At 33.8% G+C, this 26,790-nt stretch overlaps 1 protein-coding gene across 1 annotated transcript in view; it reads right to left on the bottom strand.

Annotated features, from left to right (window-relative positions):
* The window catches only part of LOC107746291 (SH3 and PX domain-containing protein 2A-like), a 102,655-nt gene that overhangs the window by 22,122 nt on the left and 53,743 nt on the right, over nt 1–26,790 (bottom strand). The window contains exon 6 of the mRNA XM_016560435.1: nt 15,033–15,058. Within this exon, the coding sequence (XP_016415921.1) occupies nt 15,033–15,058 (26 nt within the window). The remainder of the gene's footprint in view (nt 1–15,032; nt 15,059–26,790) is intronic.

The raw sequence follows: 26,790 nt of genomic DNA, 5'->3' as shown, positions 1-26,790 counted from the left end.
TTTTCTAAAACTTACGGTAGGATTTCCATAATTCTAGTGTGTAAGAATCTATTTCAAATAAATTCTGTTCTTTTGAACATTCTATTCATCAAAGAATCTTGGAAAAAATATGTATCATGGTTTCCACAATAGTATTAAGCAACTATTTTCAACATTGATAGGAATGTTTCTTGAGCAACAAATCAGCATATTACAATTATTTCTGAAGGATCATGTGACACTGAAGATTGCTGTTGAATATTAAGCTTTGTCATTGCAGGAATAAATCACACTTTTATATATTCAATTAGAAAATAGTTATTTTAAATTGTAATAATATCTCACAATATTTCTTTTTTTTAACTCTTTTTTTATTCTTTTTACTCTTTTTTTTATTATTAAATAAATGCAGATTTGGTGAGAATAAAAGCTGAATTTACACTGCACCGATGGATGCAGACCAATGACAACAGTCACCGGATTAAAGTACGTTGCTTCTCAGACATTACAAACCCCCCGCAAAAAAAAATTATGATTCAACATGTTCAATCAGCAAAAACAAGTGACAACCAACACCAATATACTACAACAGGGTTTAAAAAACATTGATTCGACAAAACGGACAAACATGTCTGTTGCTGTTTGTCTGCATCTGTCAGTGCCTTAAGAGACTTCTTTCAAATAAATTACAAAAATCTAACTGACTCCAGACTTTTCAGTTTTTGTAGTGTATTTTTCATTGAATATCCTGTTTAACTCAGAAATATATCATATTACGGCAATAAAATAGACTGAACATGCTGTTTAATGTTGTTTTTAAACAAAAATATCCAAAGTATAACACATCAAATGTTTCTGGCTCATGCATTCCAAGACTTTCTGCATATAGTTGCTAAAACTTCAAACGCTCTATTTGTATTTCTGAGAACTATTTTTGTAGTTTCGTTATATGTGCTTGAACTTCAAACTCTGTGTGGTTGCCTTCTCTCTGTTTTTCTCATGGTGTGGTCTTCTGGAAACTGGAGGCTTTTAATAGGAAATGTTTCAAATGTTCTTACAGAAACATGAAATGTATCATATTTTTTACACTTGCTGTACCTCATGCAAGCACACATAAACACTTACTATGGTGTTAACGTCTTTTTTGGACACAAACATGGTAATTCATGGTATACCATGGTATATGAATATACTATGATATTGGCATTTGATGTTTAATGTACCATAAAGTTTGCTCATTCATAAAGCAATTAATTCATATTATTGAACCAAATCATGACTTTTTGTACCAACCAAATCTAACATAAAATCAGGTCTTGTATTCAGTCAACGTCAAGCTGTCATGTGTTGCTAGCGCAATGTGTTTTAACACTATGAGCTTTTAAATCAGGATTACTGGGGAATCCTTTGAGTGCAGATGCTCAGTGCTGTGAGGAGAGAGAGCGCAGTAGTTCTGTATCTTGTCACTATCACCATCGGCATGGAACAAACTAATTAGCGATGCCTCACACTTCATGGCGCCATGCCATGCTAACATGAAAGCATACTGTATTGCTCAACTGAATGCTTGCAGCTGTGCTGAAGCGAACTGTGAAATATATTTCTGACATTTTAACGCTGTTTGTGCCAATCGCAGAAATATTTCACTTCAATCTGACAGTCACCACAACACCACAAAGAACAAAGTGCTCATTCCAAACTTTCCATTAGCATCCGTTTACTGTTAGCTTACCCCTGCGGAAAAATCCATCATAACCCGGTAGCTGTGGTTTCTTGCTGCTCTAAACTGGACATTAGCTAGTCCATGATGGTGATTAGCTTGGACTAGCAATAAACAAGCTACATTAGCTGGAACATGGAAGGTCGACCAGCCACAAAAACCTGATTTGACTAGCTAATGACCAGCTGGGACAAGTTAGAAACCACCTTTCTTAAGCCGGATTATGAAATGTTTTTAGAAAGCATGTGCACAAGCAAATGAGTTATATAATCAGTCTGTTTTCTTTATTTTGCAGTAAATTGACCAATTATGTAGGGTGCGTGCGACGATCATGGTGAAAACACGCTCCACATGGGCTATAGTTCTGTGAGCGTCAGCATTTATTTCCGAAAACAGAGCGCATTCTTTTCTGAAATGTTTATTTGCAGGCCGTCGTCCGTAAGACTTCCCAGGAGAGCACCGAGGAGAGACCACAATCTCTCATGTCATGTTTTACATCCTCCGTTTTCACACTGAATGTCTTCCTCTTCGCTGCTGGCCTTACAACACCTAAATATTTCGTCTTCCAGGATAAACTTTATAAGCCACAAGTAAACCTGCAGACCTATGAGATCTTGCTCTTAAAAATAAATGTTCAGTTAAAAAAAGAGTTTTACATCCTTATGTAAATCTCTTAGGAGAACATTTTATGCCTCTTTAGCCAGTTAAATTCCCATAGTCATGCCCATATACACAACATTTGCAGCCTATTGCATGGACTTGTCCTAAATTAGTCATAGTCAATTAGTAAATTAGTCATATTTACCATTATTAATTTCAAAAGTTAAATTCTGGATTGCTTACATCAGACTCACAGTTATATCGCGATTAAAGTCGTGTATTATGTTGCATTTCCTAATAGAGTTACCAGCCAAATGGTGATTAATGGCTTTTCATGTCTTCGCCAAAGTCAGTTTTGACTCACATTTGGCACTTGATGAGTGTTCATTTTGGACCGTGGGTAAGAGCTGTTTTAGGAACCGTTCTTGTAAAAACTAGAAAATTACCACATTGAAGACTCGCAAAAGGAAAAGTGACAGACAGCGCATGCACACATATAAAGCATATCTACCTGAGGCCTCAGACTTGGTTGGACTGTCCTGAAGGCCATACATCCAAACTGAGGGCAGCGGAAAAGAGAGGAGAGGAAAAAAACAGAGGAAAAAAGGAGGATAAATGTTAGTCAGAACAGAGTGGAAAAAGACACAACAGCCAGCATTGCATGTTGTCTTCAAAGCAGCCAAAAGTAACAATTTATACGCACTGCAGTACAGCTCACTTCCTTCAAATCTGTGACTTGTGCACAGGCCATTAGCATTAGCTTTGAGATTAGCGTTATTCCAGTAAAGTTTGCTGATGATAGCAAACTTTAAATAATTTAATGCAAATAGAAATTATATGCATTATAGAAAATGAAGCCCATTTTAGGACCATAATATAATTTTGAGATGTGAATTTCTATATTTTTTTTTATTTTATATATATCTTAAAAAAATCAATTTTTTAAATATATTTACATATTTAAGTGACTTCATAATAGTGTGTTGCACTAAATTTTATTTATACTGTTTTTAATTTAAAAATATTGACAGCACAATATTGACAATATTTAAAATGTATTTTGTTTGCAAACGATGCTGGTTATTTTCTACTTTTGACATAGTATTAATTTATTTTTTAACCAAAAATGCAAGTTATTTTCTCTTTTTTTTTTCCTTTTTTTTTTTTTTTTAGGAAACTTGCTTTTTACTGCTAGACAGTATGCTCTTGATTTTTTTTTCTTTTTTTTTTCCTTTTTTTTTTTTTTTTAGGAAACTTGCTTTTTACAATAAAACTGAAATGTGACTTGTTTATAAGACGTCTTCATTTCAAGCAATGTGTGCTTTGATTTCAATTGTTCAAAATATTCAACAAATAACCATCAATATTTAGTTTCCTTAAATTATTTTAATATCACAAAGATAAGAAATGCACTCTTTCATTAGAAAAAATATCCCACCGTTAATAGCTGAGTATATTTACACTACAAACCTTTAATAAACTATGAGGGCAAAAATAATAAATAAATACATACATAAATAAATAAAATAAAATAATCGTTCATTAATTTCAAGGTAAAATGTTCAATTAATCGAGATTTAGATTTTAGGTCATATCGTCCATCCCTATATAGTGATGAGTAGGGCTGGGCAAAAAAATTTATTTTTCGATTAATCGTTTTTTTTAAATGACGTCGATTCAATATCGATTCTCAAAAACCGCGAATCGATCTTTTCCGGGATTTATTTCAGCACACATTTAAAACAAGATCTGATTAATGTGAATCTTATTATTAGTCTTCTCCACTAGATGTCACCCTTATTTACCTTGCGCGATGTTACAACAGAAAGCCTGTCATTCATTCAGCGCTTATCATGGCCATACGCGTGATTCGCAATGCTCAGGTGAAGTGCTATAGTAATAATATAAATAAATCTGCGGAAGAATTTGATATCACGCATAAGGCGCCATGATTTCCGCAATGAGAATGAATGGATGGCGCGTCGCACTTTGTTTACTACACACATACTAAAAAAAGGACCCATACAAAAAAAAGTATAGGTTTAAAATACAGGCATGTGGTTCTTAATTTCTTTTTATTAATTCACCATTTGTAAACTGATGTTTACTGTTCATTTTTTAGAAATATCAATAGCATTTGTATTAAAACTATATTCACTGAATGTAATCAAAAAATCGAGAATCGAATCGAATCGAGAGCTTGCGAATCAAAATTGAATCGAATCGGGACATCTGAATCGATACCCAGCCCTAGTGATGAGCTTGGCATTTGTTCACATTACATTAATGCAAATTTTGTAACAAATAAACAAATGCTAAGCTCATCACTGTAACTCAGCAATCAATATCATTCTGTCAATAAGTTGCTTTTTTAATTAAAAACTGTATAAATAAAATTTAGTGCATAGTATTATGTCACTTAAATATTTTTTTTTCTTACAAATATTTTTTTTTCTTACAAACAGGCTTCATTGACTTTATGAAAAATATTTTTTCAAAAAAAACCTTATTTTTTCAGGCCTTTTTTTTTTTTTATCCCGCTGTGTAACACATCTCACCAGTATAACTGGATTTGCCAAATACCCCATACCAGATAAATGGCAAATAGTTCAGTGAACAACTGAAGAGTTATTAAGCAAGGCGCCATCTGGTTACAATACCCATAACGCATCACATGTGTGTGTCTGCTCTGACAAATCTATTGCTTTTAAAGCAAGTATGTCTGAGTTTAACGGTGTGAGGTCACAGCAGAGTTTCCTAATATCTTCTCTTTTATCACACACACACACACCAATCTCCATCAGGAAATTAAATGTCACACGTCACTATCGGTAAAAATATGAGAAGGCACCGGGGAGATGTCTCGGCTGACAGGAACAATTACTTTGCTTCTATAACTTATTTCTTTTCAACGCTTCAATGGACTCCCCACAAAGGCACACATGCCATCAAAAAATGAGGTGTAATATAACCTCTGTAAACAATGAACACACTCAGCACGGCAGAATTCAAGATGTAGGTACTCGCTAATGCCATGGTGATATTAACAGCCCTTTTTGACTTCAAAGGAGAATTAATAACTACAACCATTTCAGATCTAAGTTTAAAATTATATGCTAAATTACCATCAATAAACATTAGCATTACATATTAATTTTATTGGAAAAAATTGAAAAAATTTGCAAAACTATCAACACAACTATAATTTGGTAAGTAGGGATGTTAGAAGTACAAGTACTTTGATACCAAGATGACATAAACAAAAATAATACAATTAAAAATGTATAATAAATAAATGTATATTTCTACAGCATTTGTTGAACTCATTTCAGTACTTGTGCAATGTCTGAACAGTCAAATGCAAACAGATGGTACAAAAATACTCATATTTGTATTATTAATTAAACAGTATTAATGAGATTTTTTTTTAACTATTCATGCTCAAATCACTCATGCACTTTATTTCTGACTGTTCGCCTCAAAAAATTACTTGGAAAAACTTGAAGCAAGGTAGAACATATGTCTACTGCCATTGAAAATGTTTAATACTTGTATTAACCTTAATAATTAAATATAAGAGTTGTTTTAATAGTCTTTTAGATGCTATTGAATATAGCTTTGGTATTGAAATTGGTATATCATGAAATGTTTTTGTGGGTGTCAAACTTCTGATGAACCTGCACTTTCCAGCTCAGGGTTGATCTTGAGGTCAACTGTACTTCCCTACAAAAACTTCATGGGGTTTGAATTAAACTGACTCAAATGCCTTGGAGGTCAAATCCTTTACTAATGCTCCACACCCCCGTGCACAGATCCATCCCTTTAGCGAAGCTCCTCACATCTGACAGATATTAACTTTCCACCTCTCTGACCCTTCCTTCACACAGAAACGCTGAAACACTCACTGTTATGAACATATACTCAATCTCTCACACTCCCACCCATGATAAATAGACACACACGGCATCGCTCACACACACACACAGACTCACACACACTAGTGATTAAGCTCAGGTCAGCGGTGTTAGAACCGAGTGAACGTCTGTTTTGGTTTCTCTCACTGTAATTTACGCCTCTTTCCTGACCCCAAAGAGTCGACCTCCCTCCATTACAGGAAACGTATATGTGTTTCTTTCTGAGAAATTACCATAAACATATCTGAAGAAAAACACAACACCTATTTGTTATCGACACTCTTAGATAGGACTTGTGCATTATGGACATCTTTAAAAAAAGAGAGCGACCCTTTGATCTGTTTGGTTTTAGACAGCTCTTGGCATGGGCACACTGGAGATATTATGGTCACTATCAAAAAGACAGCTATGTTGATTTGAATATTATGAACTGATCCAGTTGTTGGCTATGAAAGCTCAGCAAGTAGACCACAAAATCAAGAAAACATCAACAAATGAAAAGCAAAACTTAAGCTGACTGTGTTTTGGCAGAGAGGTCACATGAGACAGAAACACATGCTAAGCAACATGCATCTATTTTTGTATCTATGTGGTACTTTTAAAAAATATATTATGCCCCAGGGGTTGAAAAAAAATATTTGTAAAAGTCTGAAATTAAATTTCCATTATTATTTTGCCTTTTATGTACAGATTTCATTGTTTTAGCCTGGTTCTAGACACAGACCAGTATTATTTTAGAACTATTTATTGTAGTTTTTATTCATATTCTGAATTAGTTTTCATTTTTAAGTTTTTCATGTTCATTTCAGTGTAAATGTTAGTAATTTTATGTGCTTTTGTCATTTTTATTAATGTTTTTATATATATATATATATATAATTGTATATCTTCATGTAAATAGTTTATTTATATTTAGTTTATTTTATTTTATACATGGGTCAAAGCAGACCCATTTTGGTGTCTGCCTCAAATTAAATTTAAAAAAGTGTTTTACATACATAGAAAACATTAAGTGCAAGTAAAGTCTTTACTTTAATTTTTGTGAAAATAAAATGTCAAAATATGGGTGAAATAACCTTCCATCCTCATTCAGCATTATAGATATATTTATGCAAAAATGAAACAACACTTATTCTGACCTGTACTTATTAAAATATATAAAAGAACAAGTGATCGTACTAAATTTTACTATATTTTAAATGACTAAAATCTTTTTGCTGACAAATGCCTAAAACCTAGATTTGAAGAATAGGAGCAAAGAGCAGTAAATATTTTATATTATTATAAATTTGTATTTCGGGGCTGCACTGTGATCCTTTTAATGTCATCTAATGGTTCTTGTTCAAGATTTGCCTGTATAGTATGTATGTTTTATATACAAACTATTGTTACACTGAATGACATTTTTATATAAATCATGGTAAAAATGTATAATAGTCATTATATTTTACTCAGAAAAAAATTATAATAAACAGGACACATTCTATTGTATGAAAAAAATAAAATAAAGCTGTATTAAACTTTTAAACTTTTTGGTGCTTGAATACCCCTTTTCATCTTTGACCCATACACTAAAAAATGCAGCTTTTCTATTATTTATAGTTTTCACAGCAATAAAACTATTATTTTTACAATAATTACATTCATCAACTTCATCAAATAGCCAAACATGCTTAGAACAAATTGGAACTAAACATCCTGTCATTTTCCAGTAGCTAACATCTCTAATCAGTCAAACTGCATTCATTAAACGCCATTAAAAAAGGACTTTTTAACCATAAAACCACACTGACCTATTTAAGCCCATTCCTTTCAATGGAACAGCAAACATACACCACACATACATACGGCCATTCCTCTCGAACAGCAAACATACACCACACATACATACGGCCATTCCTCTCAAACTAAAACTATCCCTCCTCCCCTGAAACTCCCATCTGTTCCGCACGCCTCTCTCTCTCCGTATGGCCCCTCCACTCCTCCACAGAGCCCTGAGTCTTGTGTAAACAAGATTAGCTAGTCCAACGTCACACTGAACCCACTCTGCCACGTCTGACTGACCCCATTCCAGCAGAACCCCACAATCCCCCCTCCGTTTTTTCCCCTCTCCACATCTGAGTCTCACACGAGGAGCAGAATGAGGAGAACTGCAAGTAAAGCGTGTACTTTCCTCGCCAGGAAAGACAGGAAGACATCTGAACAATCTGAGGAGTGTCTGTAAAAACATCCAGGTGCATTTTTGGTCTAGTGGTTAAAGCTCAGGACCCCAAAGGTTGCAAGTTCAAATCCACCAAGGTATGATCTGTAAAAAGTATTTAAGATACTTAACCCCAGGCTAACCTCGAGGGGGATTGGATTAACAGACTATAAGATGCTTTGCACAAAAGATGCAGCAATTTTTTTGTATGATGATAACCATTTAAATTGCAATTTCTTAACAATGGTTTTAAAAAATGGTTTGAAACAACATTAAACTTTTGGCCAAAATGATTTAAAATTATGATGCAGGTCACATATAAATTTCCCCTATTGTGAAGGACAGATCAGATGGTTTTGGCGCACTTTACCTAATCCTTAGGGCTCTGAACTTCTGAACAGATGGTTTATGCCTTCAGGCTGACATAAGAGCAGTTCTGAGAGGACAGAACCAGGCAAAACTGATCCCTATTTGGGGCTTAAGTGTCTCAAACCCATCTGCTTGTCAAGATGGTCTCCCCGAGGAAGCGTGACTAACAACCCAAACTTAGGGTCTTAAGGGTCTTAGAGTTATGTAACTCTTGCTTGCTGTATTACAACAGCCTTTAGTATTGACAAGGTAAGCAAAAGTACTGAAAAGCATCATCAACAAAAAATACCATTGACATTTTACAACAACAAAAAAAAGCATTAATGAAATGAAAAGAAAAAAAAATCAATGAGAAGCATAATTGACTTCCTACAAAAAAATAAAGTGTCCATAAAACCCTACAAAAAACAAAAGCATGATTAAAAACCTATGAGAATCACAATGTGTCCTACATGGGGGAAAAAATTAATAAGAAGCATCACTAAAATCCAATGGAATGCAAAAAGCATCAACAAAACGTTTAAAGTATTTACAAAAATCTATTAAAATTGACTAAAATTGAAGAACATCATCAAAATTCTAGTGAAAGGTATAAACAAAATCTTACAAAAAGTATAACTGAAAACCGGTTCAAAGTAAAAAAGCATGAGCCAAAAACATCAACAATCAAAAAAATTTAAAAAAATCTAAAAACACCAACCAATATGAAGAATCAAAGCATCAGCGAAATCCCAAGCATCAAGTTTTTAGTAAAGTTTAATGAAGACAAAATAACTTACTTTAATGGGTCTGTTATGGGCAGATTGTGCACTAACCACATAAATTACCCAAAATTCCATGCAAAGAATGGCTGAAGGTAGAAGTAAACCATTATGACTATCAGAGCCATTTAAAACATCAACTGGAGGTTCTAAAACTGATACATAAAGGGTTCAGTCAGGGCTCTGCCGTTTATTTGTGTAAAGTCCCACAGCTATAGCGTAATGCTATTGAATTATGCTCTGTGTGAGTGATTATATTGTAATCATATACTGTTAAGGGCCACCTCAGAGGGAAACAAGACCCCTGTCTTCCTGCCACCACAAAGCTATGAAAGTCTACTTGTGACCTCTTTCTCTAAACTGTTTACCTAAGCCTACAAGCAAACTCTTCTTTAGTTTGTGAGTCTCTATGGCAATATCAAAGTTTGTCTTATGATACACATAATTTCAGTTTGATTATACTGGCCCTATTTCCATTGCAAGGAGAAGGTATGCTGTACTTGCACTTCCTTTCATAAAGCTGTTAGAAGTTTGTCACTACTTAAGCAATGAGGTACATTATGAGAGCCCATGCTATATTGTGAATACACATCCGACTATATGCAAATGATTATGTATAACAAAAAACATTGATAAATATTATTTAAGCAATAAAACATGAACATATGTACTGTTGTTACTGAGTATGAGCAGTTTCATGCCTTTGGCCGAATCACAGCCACGCAGGCACTCCTAAATACAACACAATTGCGAGTGTGATATTGATTTTACACAGCACTTTAATAACAACAAGTTATTATTGAGTAACTTACAAACAATATTGCCAGTTACTTGTTTGTTTTTGCTCCAGCAATGGTTTTGTTCATGAATGAATCAGTGTCTTTAAACAAATCAATTGAGTGAATGATTCAATGACTCACTCATAAACACAGTCACTTGTTCAATTTACACTGCACACGTCTGCGGTGCAGTGTGGCTCTGATACGGCCACTGAAGCTGATTGCGGCCAATCTAGTCAATGCTTGTGTTTATTCCACCCGCGCATCGCACGTTTCTGAAGCGGCTCTCTGTGCTGCTTCTGTACAGATACACGCATACGCCTCCTTTGAATAAAAATAGCCAAAATCCGTCAAAATCCCACCAAAATCTGTTGCCATGACTTATCGCGAGAGGCAAAAGGTTACGTTTTAGTCGCATAACATTGGTTAATGGAAACGCAATTTCGCAATACTTTTTTATCAACATTTATAAAATATCGCCAAAGTTTTGCGCAAATCTGTAATGGAAACGTGTCTAGTGTTTTAAACAAATTGTTTGAATGAATAGTTTGCTCAAAAACAGTTACTATTTGCCACCTACTGGTGTAACGATGCAACCTGAAACCACAAAGTCACTGAAAGTGGCACTGAAAACCCCTCCACTAATGCATCAGATTGTTATCGAAGCCAGTTTCTGCCACTGAATAAAAAGGTAATGGCAACTTTTTTTCTCACAATTGTGAGTTTACATCTCGCAATTCTGACATTTTTTCTCTGAACTGCGTGATATACTGTAAACTCGTAGTTCTGACTTAAATATAAACTCGCAATTCTGGCTTTTTTATCTATTTTTTTTTATCAAATACTCAGTTGCAAATTATAAAGTCTTCTTCAGATGATATAAATTGCAATTGTAAGAAAATAGACAGTCTTTTTCCCTCAGAATTGGACTTTGTAAGTCGCAATGTAACTTTGCAACTGCGAGTTTATATGCCACGATCCTCACTTTATAACTCGCAATTGTGAGTTTATACCAGGCAAATTCTGAGAAAAAAAAAAAGTCAGAATTGCGAGATGTAAACTCAGAATTGTAAGATAAAAAGTTTCAATTACCTTTTTTTATTTTTTATTTAGTGGCAGAAGAATATTTATATTTATAATATAAATATAAATATACAGTAAAAAAATAAATATATCACTGGATTACAATTGATGTAAAAAAAACTTTTAAGAATAATGTTTTCATAATCAATCATTGTTGACACAGGAAGTGACGCCCATCTGTAATGAACACACAATTTTTATTTTTTTTCACATTGTCATGCAAATCATCGATTTCAAAACCATTTTAAAAAGACATTTCTCATAACATCGTGGAATCTCTGGTGGATGGGACTGCCAGGGGAGCTACGAAGCCCACGCCTGGAACAAGTTTGTTTTTGATAATGACACTTCCCAGCTGCAGTTTCCACCTGCAAAACCCTCAGAGATAATGAATTAGGACGGAAACCATAGAACCAAACGTTCAAACTGACAGAAAGATGGGGATAAAGTGAAACCTCAGATCTTTAAACATAAAAATCAATTACAAATTTCCAATCTTGCAAAATACATATTTGAGTAATTAGGATAACATCTTCAGGATGTTATTCACTTGTAGCTAACATAGATGATTACTGATGTCTGACAGATGCACATCCAGTGGTCATCTTAAAAACAGAATGGAACAGAGGATGATGATGATTCCAGTGATCCAAAACACTTATGATAAGTGGTTCCACATGAGTTATTGTCAAATGAGAGGTGGAGGGGGGGAAACAACAGCTGGAATTGCTCATTACATCACCTCAGCTGCTGGTCAAATTATAACCCAAATGTTAGCAATTTTCAAACGTTGTGAGAGCAAATAAATGTGAATGAACAAACAGACAAACAGATGATGAATGGACAGACAAATATTTGTATAGACACTGCAGACCTAATAAATACTGGAAAACAATTGTCTGTTTCTTAAGAATAACTATTTACTGGTCTAAAAAAAATAACATTCACTAATGGATGTTTGTCTGGATCAGGTTGTGCTTACAACAAACAGATCCAATGTTCCCTTAAGGATAATAAAACCTAAATCAAAATACACAAGAATATATTTAATAAATGTTTGAATGAAAATCTTGAAAAAAAAAAAGGTTTGTGTGGACGTTAAGTGTAACGATATTGGACAGAACCGATAACATTAAACCTAACCTTTGTAAAAACAACAGAAGTCAATGGAAATCCCCAAAATGATACTTAGTGACACATCTTACTGCATATTTGACCTGACAGCATGAGCTTAACACAAATTCACAAACCTTAATGATGTCCCTGTTTACACTCTGGTCCAACATCCTCTATAAAACTAAACCTGTCTGTCTAGCACTTTGCCTCATCACAAATGTACTGAAATAACTACAGTATATAAGACCAGAAAGCTGCACACCCCCCCCCCAAAAAAATCACTAGAAATGACTCTGCATGCATGTGACTGTACATGTGTGTTTCACCTTCCAAACACATTCAGCTCTTAACATCACAATCACATGAGTACTAGCTTCCATAGCGCAAAACATTAGTTTTAGTGTTGCAGCACAGAGCCTATGACGATACTTTCTTCACTGTAATTTTAATGGTAAACGACTGCAAAAATGCTACAGTAAAAACCTGTTAACTGGTTCCTTACAGTGAAAAACTGTAATAGAGCTAGTGTGACATTTAATGTAATTTTACAGTGAAATGCTGTCGAATGTAAGGTTTTTGGAGATAAAAAATACCAAATTATTGTCGTCAAATTATTAAAATGGTTTTATAAAAAAAAAAAAAAAAAATTGGCATTCCCATAATTCCCTGTGTGACACTTTACAATTGTGTTTTCATTTAAATAAATAGTTCTTCTTAGTTTGTTCTCACATGTTACACTATATGTTGTTAAATAAATGTTTATAGTAAATATTTTAATGCCATGTGTGTTACTATGATGTTGTTTTTTATTTGTGCATGACACTGTGCATATTCGTATTCACTTCAGCTTGTTGAAAAGCAAACTTTCTCTTTATTATGCTGGTTGTCAGTATAGATTAAAGGATCAGAGTGGTTATGCTAATTTAGCAGAAAGAAATCTGTTGGATCTACTGGTTTGTTTATTTGTTCAATCATTTTTGAAAATTAAATAACAATTAAAATGTCAAATTTACAGGTTCCTCTGTTACATTTTTACTGTATTGTTAGATTACAGAATTCTTCTGGCAACCATGCTGGCAGGTTTATTTTGTAAAAACCACAGGATTGAGGGTTGCACCTTAAAACAACTTTTTAAAATATTTTGTTGAAAATAAAGTTATAAATAAATGCAAACAGGAAATAGAACAACATCTGGAATTATTTAATACATCACTCAAACTTCTGATTACATCTATATTGCATATTTGGAACCAAAAACTAAATCCAAATGTTAGTAAATTTTCAAAAATTGTCGGAGCAAATGAATGTGTGTTTACAAGTGGAAAGCAAACAGATCAAAAACGGAAAATATTTCTAAGGGATGTGTGTGGGAGAGATGACAAAAACTCCAATGCTCACTCCAATCCAAATTGCATTAGTGTTCAACAGTGTGTGTGTGTGTGTGTGTGTGTGTGTGTGCATCTCTGAGTAAGTCCCAACTGCAGAACGGCTGTTCACTCACAAAACACACACCCTAGCATGCTATGCAAAGGAAACTTGGTCTAATCCTTGTCATAAATCAGGTCTCTGTGCCTCAACATTATAATAACATCCTGAAATATAAGTATATATATTTATTTATACATGCACGCAGGGACAATAAAATAAAATAATAAAATAAAATAAAATAAAATAAAATAAAATAAAATAAAATAAAATAAAATAAAATAAAATAAAATAAAATAAAATAAAATAAAATAAAATAAAATAAAATAAAATAAAATAAAATAAAATAAAATAAAATAAAATAAAATAAAATAAAATAAAATAAAATAAAATAAAATAAAATAAAATAAAATAAAATAAAATAAAATAAAATAAAATAAAATAAAATAAAATAAAATAAAAATGGGAAGTGCATATTTTAGTTAAAACACCTAAATGAAATTAAATTAAATAAAACAAAATAAAATAAAATAAAATAAAAAAGCACCAAAATGAAATCATTTAAAACAAAACAAAACATAAAATAAAATAAAATAAAATAAAATAAAATAAAATAAAATAAAATAAAATAAAATAAAATAAAATAAAATAAAATAAAATAAAATAAAATAAAATAAAATAAAATAAAATAAAATAAAATAAAATAAAATAAAATAAAATAAAATAAAATAAAATAAAATATGCCAACGAGGTGGTTCCATGTTTTTTCTGTGCCTTCAGCCGGACGACTTGGCTTGAAGCGTGAAGTACAAATGCACATACTTTCATGTGGCTTTCCTCCAAAGTCCAGCCAGTTATTCCCAAACCTTTTACAGCTGACACTCCCAGAGCTCTAAAAACCTCTGAGTCATGTGCAATTCTCTAAAGAAACTCAGCTGAAACCCTGAGCTGAGTGCAAAACAGCAAGTCATTCAATGCCGCAAACACAGAGAGGGCATGCAGAGTTAGTGAGCGGGCTTGAGTTAGTACTTAAAGCCGGCAACAGGTTTAACAATCACATGGGAGGTAAATAAAAATCTGTCTTACCTGACTTGCGTTTGGATCCATAATCCCTGTAAAAAAAGCAACAGCAGAATGACATAGTAAGTCACAGTGATACAATGTCCTGCAGCAGACAGCTGTCACACTCACACACACACACACACACACACACACACACTAGAGATGCAGTGAGAGCAAGATGTGTGCCAGGGCAAGGAGCGAGTGTGTGTTAAGATCGAAGGGGCCAGCTGCTATCGCCACAACATCTGATCATGTGACCCAAACAGAACCATAGCTCTTTCTCTATCCTTTTATCCCCCGTCCCTCCTCTCATCCTCCAGCTCTGGGATAAAAAGGGTGGATCTCTTAACACAGCCTGATTAATAGATCAAAATGACACCCGGCCTGTGTGTGACGCTTATCCATCAGCAAAAAATCAAGTTAAAAGGTGAAAAGAGAGATCTGTTTATGGAAATTGATGCCAATGTGGGGAACTATAAAATTTAGCAAATGTGCAAACACATACATTGAACACACACATGAATGGAAAGAAGACAAAAGTACACAGAATACCTATATTTTTACATTTTTTAAAGAAAAAGAGTGGTACGTGTTCTTGCAAAACTTAATATTGAAGTAGGCCTAAGAACTTATCATAATTGTTAGGCGGTTTTTAAGTGGTTGCTCTCTCTATGATATTGTGGTCGATGTGCTGATGCTTAATAGCATCACTAATAACATCTAAAACCATTAAAGGGCATCTTAAATGTGTCATTTCTGCATTGTAATGAATGCTAAAATGCAAGATGGATCTCAAAATCATACAGTCCCTGTTGGAAATGGTTCAAATATGCAGAAGATACTAGAGTTATTATGTACAAAAAAAAATCATATAACAATTATTATTTTATATTAATAGATGCAAAGATGCAAAAGAAAAAAAATATTATTAAATTATTAAAAATGAATCCAATTATAATAATGTTTATTTTAATGCAATTAAATTTAAAGTATTCACTACAGCAATCCTTGGTAATACAGTTCATTAGCCTAATGAATGCTGTTTAGTGTTTCTAAGCAACATAAACATAATTTAGAATGTACAGTAACAGGTGGCTCACCCAAACATAATTTAATATCTAATAAATTAACAGAATTTATAATAGAGTTTAATAAAAATGCAATAATGCCAAAGATGTTGGTGCATAATACAAGCATACTGTAATTGGAAGTGGCTGATGCAGCGCCATTTGAATAGATTAAGTTTATTACATGACATACTGTACATATTATGAAAATATGCCAGACTGTCTTTTCGATACACACACACATTCATGGCCGGTATTTCCCTAAAAAACCCTTAAGGGCATTTGCTTAATATCTACATTCCCCCTATCTAGTCCAAAATATGACAAGCCCTCCATCTTCTCTCCTTCCTCTCATCTGTTTCTGCATCTCTTTCTTTTAATCATTCTCTCGCTCAATCTCCTCCTTTGTGACTCCCGTGGGAGAATGAATACTCTCTTTTTCAGATCAGCAGTATGAGGTCACTGCGAACCTTCTAGAATGAACTCCTTTGTAGCCGAATAGAGGCAGGACAGTGTCCTAAAAGCCCTAAATCAGAGAGATCTGTTATCTGTCTCGTATAAAAGGAAACTGCCACCATTAAGACGAATATAGGACATGACATTTATGAAATGAACAGTAGGAAAATTCCCCGTTTTAAGAGACTAAAGCATGCCAGTATGTGTAGCAAGTGAGTCCTTATAGGGATAAAAAAATATTAAATAAAAGATAAGAAATATAAATATAAATGCATTTTGTAAATAATTGCCTCTTCTTTAATTAATACAGCACAAACCGCATTTGCATTTAAAGTCCATTCATCAAACTGTGGTATTTATTGGGTTTTTTTATGAAAAAATTATAATTCAATCATTTGCATACCGAATTGCGATTGGTCTTTTTGCATTTAAAAAGTAAGCTGAAAACATTTTGTGTACTTTCTTTACATACAGTACAACCAAAGGCTAAAAACTTCAGGAAATTCACATCAAGGTTAATTTTTAAAGGCATGTTTTGCATGGCAGAAATTCAGTAAACAGTCTCGGCCAAACCTCTCCAGACCAATTGTTCCGGTTGTGAACCTCTTGAGTCGTATCTAATAGTAAATACTTCACGTTTATCGCTCGAGACCGTTTAGCAGAGGAAGTGTTATTGGAAGAGACAGTTCACCGTTACCTGCACTGGGTCTGCAGGTAATATACGGCATCACTTGGGTCGGCCCAAAAGTTTCAGACAAGAAAACTACAGTTCTCAGCTTTATCACTCCCAGAGTCACTATTAAACGAGGGGCAGTGTATGATGACGGGTGAGGAAAGGCAGGAAGTGGTAGTTCGTACTGATTGGGCACCACTCTGTTCATTCACTCCACTTGACCATAAAAGAGTAAAGTAATATACTATAAATCCACAAGTGACGCATTGCATTCTGTGTCTTGGTGATATCTTCATAAAGTCATCTCTGGCATTTGCTGTGGTCTATTTAAATAGCAGGCCTGTTCAGTGTTTGTCAAACTCACGGTGACCACCAGCTTAGACACAAATGAAGCGTATGAATTATGCACTGGCTTTCAGAAAGGTCAACTTTCTTAATATTTTACTTTTAAACATATGGTAAATGTTGATGTGCAATCAAGCAACTGATATTTCTTTTGGAGCCCCAACAACAATATTTAATACTGTTCTTCAAAATAAAGGTCCATCTACAATCTTAAAAATAAAGGTTCCAAACTGGAATTTTCACAGCGATGCCAAAGAAAAAAAAATTTTGGTTCCCCAAAAAAACGTTCGTTGAACAGTTCCTAAAAGAACCATTTTCTCTTAGTGTTAAGAACATTTTAAAAATCAGAAGAACCTTTTCCACTATAAAGAACCTTTTGTGGAATGAAAATGTTCCATGGATGTTAATGGTTCTTCAGGGAACCATCAATGCCAATAAAGAACCTTTATTTTTAAAAGTATACAGTTATAGTAAGGTTCTACATGGAATCATAGACGCCAATAAAGAACCATTACTTTTAAGAACAACATTAAATATTGCACAAAAAGATTATTTATAGTGGAAAAAGTTATTCTTTTACTTCACACTAAGGAAAAACCAGTTCTTTTAAGAACTGTACATTGAAAGTTTTTTGGGGGAAACGGTTCTTCTATGGCATTGCTGCGAAAACCCCATTTTGAAGCCTTTATTTTTAAGAGTATGTAATAGAAAGTCTTCCCAACATTTTGTTTTCTTCATTTGAGGGCCTTTGGCCATAAACAGGGAGACAGATACACAATCACACACATTCACAGGGTTATGTTACTTCTTGAGTTGCAAAGAATAGAATGTGCTTGACATCTATTTTATGCAGTGAAGTTCTATGGCTCTCAGAGAAGTGTGCTACTTCTGGAATATTCCTATCCCAGAGAGTCCTAAACTGCAGGAACGCCATGCTTGCCTCAATTAGTACAAGGCCCTGATCAAAAAATGAAGCACAATATTTTTTTTAAAACAAATAGCCCTTTACAGTGGAATAACACCAGAGCATTAACAATTAAAAATGAACAAGACAAAGAGAAAAAGAGAAACACTGAGCCAGCACTGGGCTTGGATAATTCAGTTACATCATTGTGAATATGAGATGATTAGAATATCAGACTGAAGTAAAGGAATTCGATTAAGTTCAGTAAAACAGATGATGTGGAAGTAGAGCCGAGAGAAACAAAAAGAAGCAAAAGAGAGTAATAGTACAGTTTGCTGGACACTGTACCCGTCAAAAGTTTGGGGTCGGTAAGTTTTTTTTAAATGCTTTTGCTGTTCTGTAAATGCAAAGCTGAATTTTCAGCATCATTACTCCAGTTTTCAGTGTCACATGATTTGCTGCTCAAGAAACATGATCAAGTTGTGCTGCTTAATATTTGTGTGGATTTTTTCGATGAACAGAAAGTTCAAATAACAGCATTTATTTGAAATAGAAACCTTTTGTACATTGTACATGCCTTTACTCTCACTTTTGATCAATTTACTGAATTTGCTTCCTTGCTGAATAGAAGCATTAATTTCTTGCGCAACGTTTGAACAGCGTGGTACATCAGCTGTTGTTAAAGTGTGTTTAATAGAGTTCAGAGGTTCTGTATTTGTTCCAAACACCTCAGCAAAGCTCTTGCACAAGCTTAAACTCAATGACATCTCCCTCGCTCTGCATTTACAGGAGTGGCGGTGACTGAAGGTGGGAGTTAGACTGAGGAAAGACTCTGAGAGATGGTGAGGTGTATTTACTGGCCTGAGCATCTGCAAAGCATTAGAGGGACAGAGGGGTGGACGGTCTCACGAGGTGAGAGCGGGACGGGGAGGAGGACAGGAGGTGTGGAAAGGAGAAACGGGTGGACCTGCATGCTAACCAATGACCTCTGACTCTTACACAGAACTTTTACCAGACAGAAAGAAAGAAACTAGCTAGCTAGGGTGTTCAGAGTGATTTTAGCTTGCTATGTGGTTGGTAGTGTTTTGGATCATTTCTAGGTGGTTGCAAGGCCCAAATCAATCCATGATTTTTGATATTTTTATGATATTTTTGTTCCTTTTTACAGCTTGGGTCCCTCCTTTAGTGCAATGTGAAAGAAAAGGACAATACACACAACCATACGCACACAAGAAGAACAAAAATACCAAGAAATGCCAAGCAATGTTTCATAACTTGAGCCTCTAGCTGCATACTCTGGTTTCTGTTATTGTTCTGTTTCTGCGTCAGTGTGGACGGGAAACTGGACCATGTGTTACAACACAAGACTTCTGATTTTACAAACAGATCTAGCATTTACTGAAACTAAAGCCTCATGATGTATGTTTACGGAGAGCACAGAGATCTTCAGTGGAACTTCACACTCTCAGCTCTTGAACTTTCTCAACGGTTAGATCTGGTGATTGAAGAAGCTGTCTGAAATCAATCTGCTATTTACAAAACCATTCTGTGTTTATATGGAAGACATTATCATTGTAATATGGAAAAACAACGAGGAAACAGTGGTTGCACCACAACATCCACATGGTCCAATCTGAGTCATGTTTGTTGGCTGTTGCACGACCATGCATTGCATTCACAGAGGCTAACGGTTCCTAACAGCAAACCCATCCGGTTTTAGGAATTAGGCTGAAAGATGACTCAACAGAGCACAGAGGTTTTTCCATCACCCGGGGGTTGTAACGGATTTGGGACTATGTTTTTGATTTTGTTCTGCCAGTTTCGGTTCCCATTGACTTCCATTGAATTTACTTACAATGGAAGTCAGTGGTAACTGAAAATGTTTGGTTATCAACATTCTTCAAAATATCTTCTTTTACATTCCACGGAAGAAAGAAAATCACACAAGTTTGAAAAAAATAAATAAATAAAAACATGTGGGTGAGTAAATGATGACAGAATTTTCATTTTTGATTGGACTATCCCTTTAAGAGCTAGTGCACATTCTTGTGGTGCCATCAGCCAATCAGCATTGTCATGATGTCATTTCCCTCCCATTTTTACCATCATTTTGCTCCATGAAAATTCCGTTGCCTAAAAGGACCTCAACAGACATGCCACATGAAACAGGCAAATCACAATTATTTTTGGCTATCCTCTGTTCTTACTCTGTGTCTCATTGTCTGTCTCTTTCCTTGACTGATCATCTTATCAGGCCCTCAGGCAACAGCACTTTAGATAATTAACTAGTTTCATCTGGCATTAACCCCCTGAAGAGCCACACAATAATCAGTCAGTGTGACCAGTGACCACCTGGCTTTGCACCTAAACCAGCCATTCATGACAGACTCTCCACTGAATAAGTCTTTCATTTCATACCAAAACACTTTACAGTTTGAGACCTGCTTTATGCCCAGACAACCTATTACATAAGCCTTTCATATTTTAAATCGACCCTTTTAGTGTTAATAATACACTATAATCCACATACAATTTTTATACACACTTTTTTATGATCAGTTTTTTTTTTTTTAAATAAATGAATACATTTATTCGACATTAAGCTGATCAAAAAAGACAGTCACGGTATTTATAATGTTATAAAGGTTTTCTATTTCAAATAAATGTTTTTCTATTTAACTTTTTGTTCATCAAATTTTCCTGAAAAAAAAAACCCCCCACAAAACAATTTCACTGTTTCAACAAAAATATTAAGCAATATTAAACTGTTTTCAGCATTGATAATAAAAAGATATTGGATAACAGTTTGATATTAGATAACATATTAGAATGATTTCTGAAGGATCATGTGATACTTAAGACTAAATAATGGCTGCTGAAAACTTTTCAATTGTTATAATATTTACTGTATTTTTGATAAAATAAGCACAGCCTTGGTGAGCAAAAGAGACTTCTATCAAAAACATTTTTATAAAATCTTATCAACCCCAAACTTTTGAACGATAGTGTACATTAAAATTCAAGCAAAATATTTAAATAATAAATCATATTAAAACACTAAATATACTGTTCAAACAAAAAAAAACATTATTTAATTTTTTTTTAAATATTTGGACACCTTGTGGTTGTCACGTTAATGTAAAAATATAAGAAAATGTCAAAGAAAATTAATTAATAAAAATAAAGTAAAATAATAAAGATTATCTCAACTGAAAATATGGGAACTGAAATATACATTTTTCCAGACAATCTAATTTTGAGTGTATTTATTTCCAGCACTGTGATTAAATGTCACTTGTTTCTCTAAGAGGTTTAAGTCAGAGCCCCCACCCCATTTAATTACACAGAAAGACTATAGGATAACCAGGTCAGGATTTACAGCACTCCATGTGGGAATACACAGCCTACCAACAACCATCCATCATACCAGCTAATAAAAAAACAGAGAGAGACACAGTGAGAGAGACTGCTCAACATCAGATGGTCTAAAATAGCAAACTTCTGTTTGTGGTGGAAACGCTGCTCTGATCACTGCCATCTGTCTCAGATCTGATGTCAGTGCATGGGTTCAATACATGGAATAATGGACAGACAGAGAGATACTGGAGGGATCTTATGCTAGAGATCTATAAGCTATTCTTTCTGTTTTTAGGTTTGTGATTTTGAACGTTAATGCTATTTCTTGTGCAATTGTGTACAGTAATACTGTAGGTTCAGTCTCTACAGCCATGACATCTCAATTCTGACTGTACTGGATAGCAGCTTTTGTGTGACACTCTATTGCACACTTAAGGGTAAAACCCTCTCCAGTGTGCTGTGAACGCATGCTGCAGTGTTCACAGATCTCCTGGGACTCCAGTCGCTTGTCTGTGAGCTCAGGATATGTAAAGAATTCAGTCTGGGTGGAAGAAATGTGTCTGACTGGAAAAGCAACCAAGCCACAGTGTATTTAAATTATGTGTGTGAGTGTGTGACAGAGAAAGACTAATAGACAGCAGACAACTGTCAGCTAAAAAAATAACTATAAATTACCCACAGTCAAACATGAATAAGCAAACAACTGTAAAAAAAAAAAAAAAATATATATATATATATATATATATATATATACATACACATATAACAAATTATAATTCTTATACTCCCAATTCAAATTTGGTTTTGAAACAAAATGTGTACATTCCATTTTCAGCATGCCGTGTCTAAAATTAACACTCAGCAAGTCCCAAAATGCAAATAAGAATTGACGCTGTCGAGAAAATAAGACCTAAAATAAAAATTCCTACAAAAAAAGGCTTTTTAAATGGTAATAAAACAATAGATAAGAATGATAGTAGATGCTTTTAGAGTGCCCTCTAGTGGTCATAACAGTTCATTTACACTGACAATTAGGATAGGATGTCTCTATTTGTTCAGACAGTGTAAATAATGAAATATTTTTACAATCTACACTTACAAACAAGCAAATAAATAAAATCAGAAAATAATTATTTGACATTTGCGTGTACAGAGGTAATCTTATTTAAAGAATTAAATCAGAATTAAATGTTTTTCTTTTATTACAACAACAACCACAACAACAACAATAATAATAATAATAAACAGAAAATTGATAAATTAAATCTCCCAAATGCAGAACTATTTGTGGAAGATGTTCACTTTTCCATTTTTGTCTGTTTAGGCTGCAATTTGAATGTCTTCCAGCAGATGGCTCCAAATAGTCTATTTCCCATTGATTGTGAAACAAAGGCTTTATCATTTTATACATATTTATACATTTCAGATATCAGTTATTTAGATTTTTAAACTGTCACTGAGGTTTTCAGTAGCTCACTTCTATAAAATATCTACATAAATCTTAAATTGCATTAAGTCAATATCTTGTCCCATGCCACTTACTTGAGCATGTAATTTTATTTGTTTATGTTTTTTAGAAAAATGTGTAGGATGATTTATTTTTAAAAATTTGCTAGTAAATTTCACAAATAGTTACAAAGAAACGACAAGTAACACATCGAATTACATCGGAGTAGAAAGTCTGAAATATTTGTTTTGCTAAACATACTCCAATAATCTTTCTTTCATTTACAACTTCAAAAACAAACAAATAAAACAAATATTTTACAGTGTTACTATATGTTAGACAAACTTATCTAATATACAATTATTTACTACAGTCCTGACAGTGACAGTCATGATATACTGTAAGTATAAAACTTACTTTTTTCTCCAAATGTAGGCTAAACCTTAAACACAAAATGTCTGCCTCCCTGATTTCACCGTCTAATGTTGTCTAGCAGCAATTATGAATTAGTTGTGGCTTATTGTGAGTTTTCAAAGAGCATCTTTGTCTATCTTCGTCAGATGGATGGAGTTCTTTCCCTCCAGCTGTGTTAACGGAGGGCTTTCATTGTCAACAGTGCCCTACATTGTCCCTGAGAACAGCCATGCAGTGCAAACACACTACAAGTCTTATGGCACAAACTGTGGTAGTTAAAAAACAAATCCACTAAACAAAACAAATGCCATGAACACGGAGGAAGGGAGAATCAGTTGCTCGTTTGAAATCAAGGTGGGAAATCTGATCACAGATCAGTATTTGCTGAAAGTGGCCAAGCTCTCAAGATCACGAGTGCTCACAGTGTGTGTTTTTTCCTCAGGGGAATTTATTTCCCGGTGGAAATCTTCAGCGAATCAATAATTCATAACCGTCTAAAAACAGAAACACTAGCAGCACACTTAATGCATCTCAGATTTCACCTTCACTTCAACCGTCCTGAAGACAGACCACATTCAACCAATCCATTATTCAATGAACTCCATGACTCCTTGAAGGAACATCTAGGTAAAGTTACGAAATGACCATCTGTTTCGAGTGATAATAATCTGGCAACATGAGTTTAACAGTTCATAGTGGCAAATGATTGTAATATTTCGCAAGTAATACAATTTAAAAGGCTAGCTTGAGCCAGACATCTGCTCATGATGTCATGATGATGTGATGATGATGTCATGGAAGAGTTCAAGATATAGTCAGCCTCTTTTTTTAGTAATGCAAGCTTCCCAGCTTCAAAATGACAAAGAACCACTATAAAATAAATAAGTAGATTATGATTGAATATTGACTTAAAGTTGCGTTTGCTCCTCATACGAAGCTACCCGTAAGGCTTCAGGAGTCTTGAAATAGTGTATCAGTCATACTATTATGATACTAGTATGTGGGTACTATTTTGGAGCTACATACAGCACTTAATATCATTACTGTACATGGAAATGAGTGATAAGTAAATCTTTCAACAGCAGAAGAACGAAAGAAAGTCATACTGGAATGATATGTGGGTAAGTAAATGATGACAGAATCTGAATTTGGAATGAAACAGTAGCATGATACTATAATATAGTATAATAATACTAATATATAAAGACATGTCATAAAGTTTCCTATTTCCAAAATCAGCCAGAATTGTCATTTTTAATACATTAAATGCTAAAATGTTTCTGGGGGGGGAAAAAGTTCTTTATGATCTCCAATGCTGCATTTATTTGATAAGTAAAATCAGTAATATTGTAAAATATTATGACATTTTAAAATATCTGTTTTATATTTTTAAATATTTTAAAATACAATTTATTCCTGTGATGGCAAAGCTGAATTTTCACCAATGCTGCATTTATTTGATAAGTAAAATCAGAAATATTGCGAAATATAATTACATTTTAAAATAACTATTTCATATTTAAAAAAAATTAAAATATCATTGATTCCTGTGATGGCAAAGCTGAATTTTCAGCAGCCATTACTCCAGTCTTCAGTGTCACACAATCCGTTTACACTCAAAAGAACAGCATTTATTTGAAATAAAAATCTTTTGGAGCATTATGAATTTCTTTACTGTCCATTTTGATCAATTTGATGCATCCTTGCTGAATAAAAGTATCAATTTCTTTAAATAAAATAAAATAAAATAACCCCAACCTTTAAACTGGTTTACACTGGTTACATGTTCTAATAACACTAATCTCTCCTCCATTCGCAACAAAGCGTGCTAAAATCTGACTGCCTGCAGACATACATCTGTATGACAGCTTTTGAATGATGCTGTAAGCCATTTCAAGTGTCTCACATAAGTTAAGAAACAGACACCTGTGAAATCACACCACTGAAAAAGATCAGCACAGTTCACAGTTAGTGTGAACAGCTGAGCAGAACATATGCTGCTGCTATAGAGAATCAGTATATACAGTATATCTACTGCTAGACACATACAAATCTAATACTGTACAATCTAAAGTGTTGCAGGTGATTGCCAGGGAGTGAAACTTTAATAGTGACACAAAAACACACACAGACACTGATGACTGATAGGATGCACACTCACAGACACACTCTCTTAAAGAGCCTGTTTCATTTTGATTTACTAACTGCTGGACTCCAAATCTGTATAGCTGAGACAGAGAGACGTACTCATCCAGCTTAGCCTGATATAAATCCGTCTATCATACACAGCTCACTGTAGGCCACAGTCTGCAAACCACACACACGCAAACATGGAAAACGGCCGAGTTTAAATTTCTAGCAACTAAAGCAGCATAACAAAAAACCCACAGAGGTGAATGACATTAGGCTGTTCAACTATTAGCAGCAATGTGTCTGTTCTAATAGAGCTCTGAGAAATTAACGCTCAGATATGTGAATAACACATCACGGCAACATGAGAGTCAAGACAGTTCAGTCCTCGAACATTAGATGCATAAACCGCTAAAACGATTACAGCGTCAGCCAAAAAGGAACAGAGGCCATTTAAATATTAGTGACTGGGAAACACAGACTAGTGCTGCAATCAATAAATTGATTTTGGATAATGAGTTATTTCATTATTTATTTTTTTAATGAAATGAATAGTTTAATTACAGAAGGACATGTTAAACTGATCAAAAGTGACAGAAAAAAAATAAGTTCTATACAGTATGATAAGATAATGTTACATGACATATTACATATTACATGACATTATGGGACATTTTTATTATATTTTTTTAATAAAAATACACCTATATACTGTAGTTCTTCTTTCTTCAAGTACTTCAAATCATAGAAAAATAATAAGATTCAAATAAGAAATTATACCTTGCCAACTAACTGAAATAAAAGTTTAAACTTATATATTATAACTTAAATGTTCTTTTATTTCAGTTCACATTCATTTTAAGTACCAAAAATATGTTTTTATTGTTGTAGTTGTAGTTTTAGTTTTATTAAGCAATAATAAGCCTGCTTTGAGAAGTGATCTCAACAATGCCTCAAAATGTGCTCTATATATATATATATATATATGT

Source organism: Sinocyclocheilus rhinocerous, unplaced genomic scaffold (assembly GCF_001515625.1).
Source record: "Sinocyclocheilus rhinocerous isolate Xijiao unplaced genomic scaffold, SAMN03320098_v1.1 scaffold798, whole genome shotgun sequence".
Lineage (NCBI taxonomy): Eukaryota > Metazoa > Chordata > Actinopteri > Cypriniformes > Cyprinidae > Sinocyclocheilus > Sinocyclocheilus rhinocerous.
Note: the sequence above shows the minus strand (reverse complement) of the source record. Positions and strands in the feature narration are given on the sequence as shown.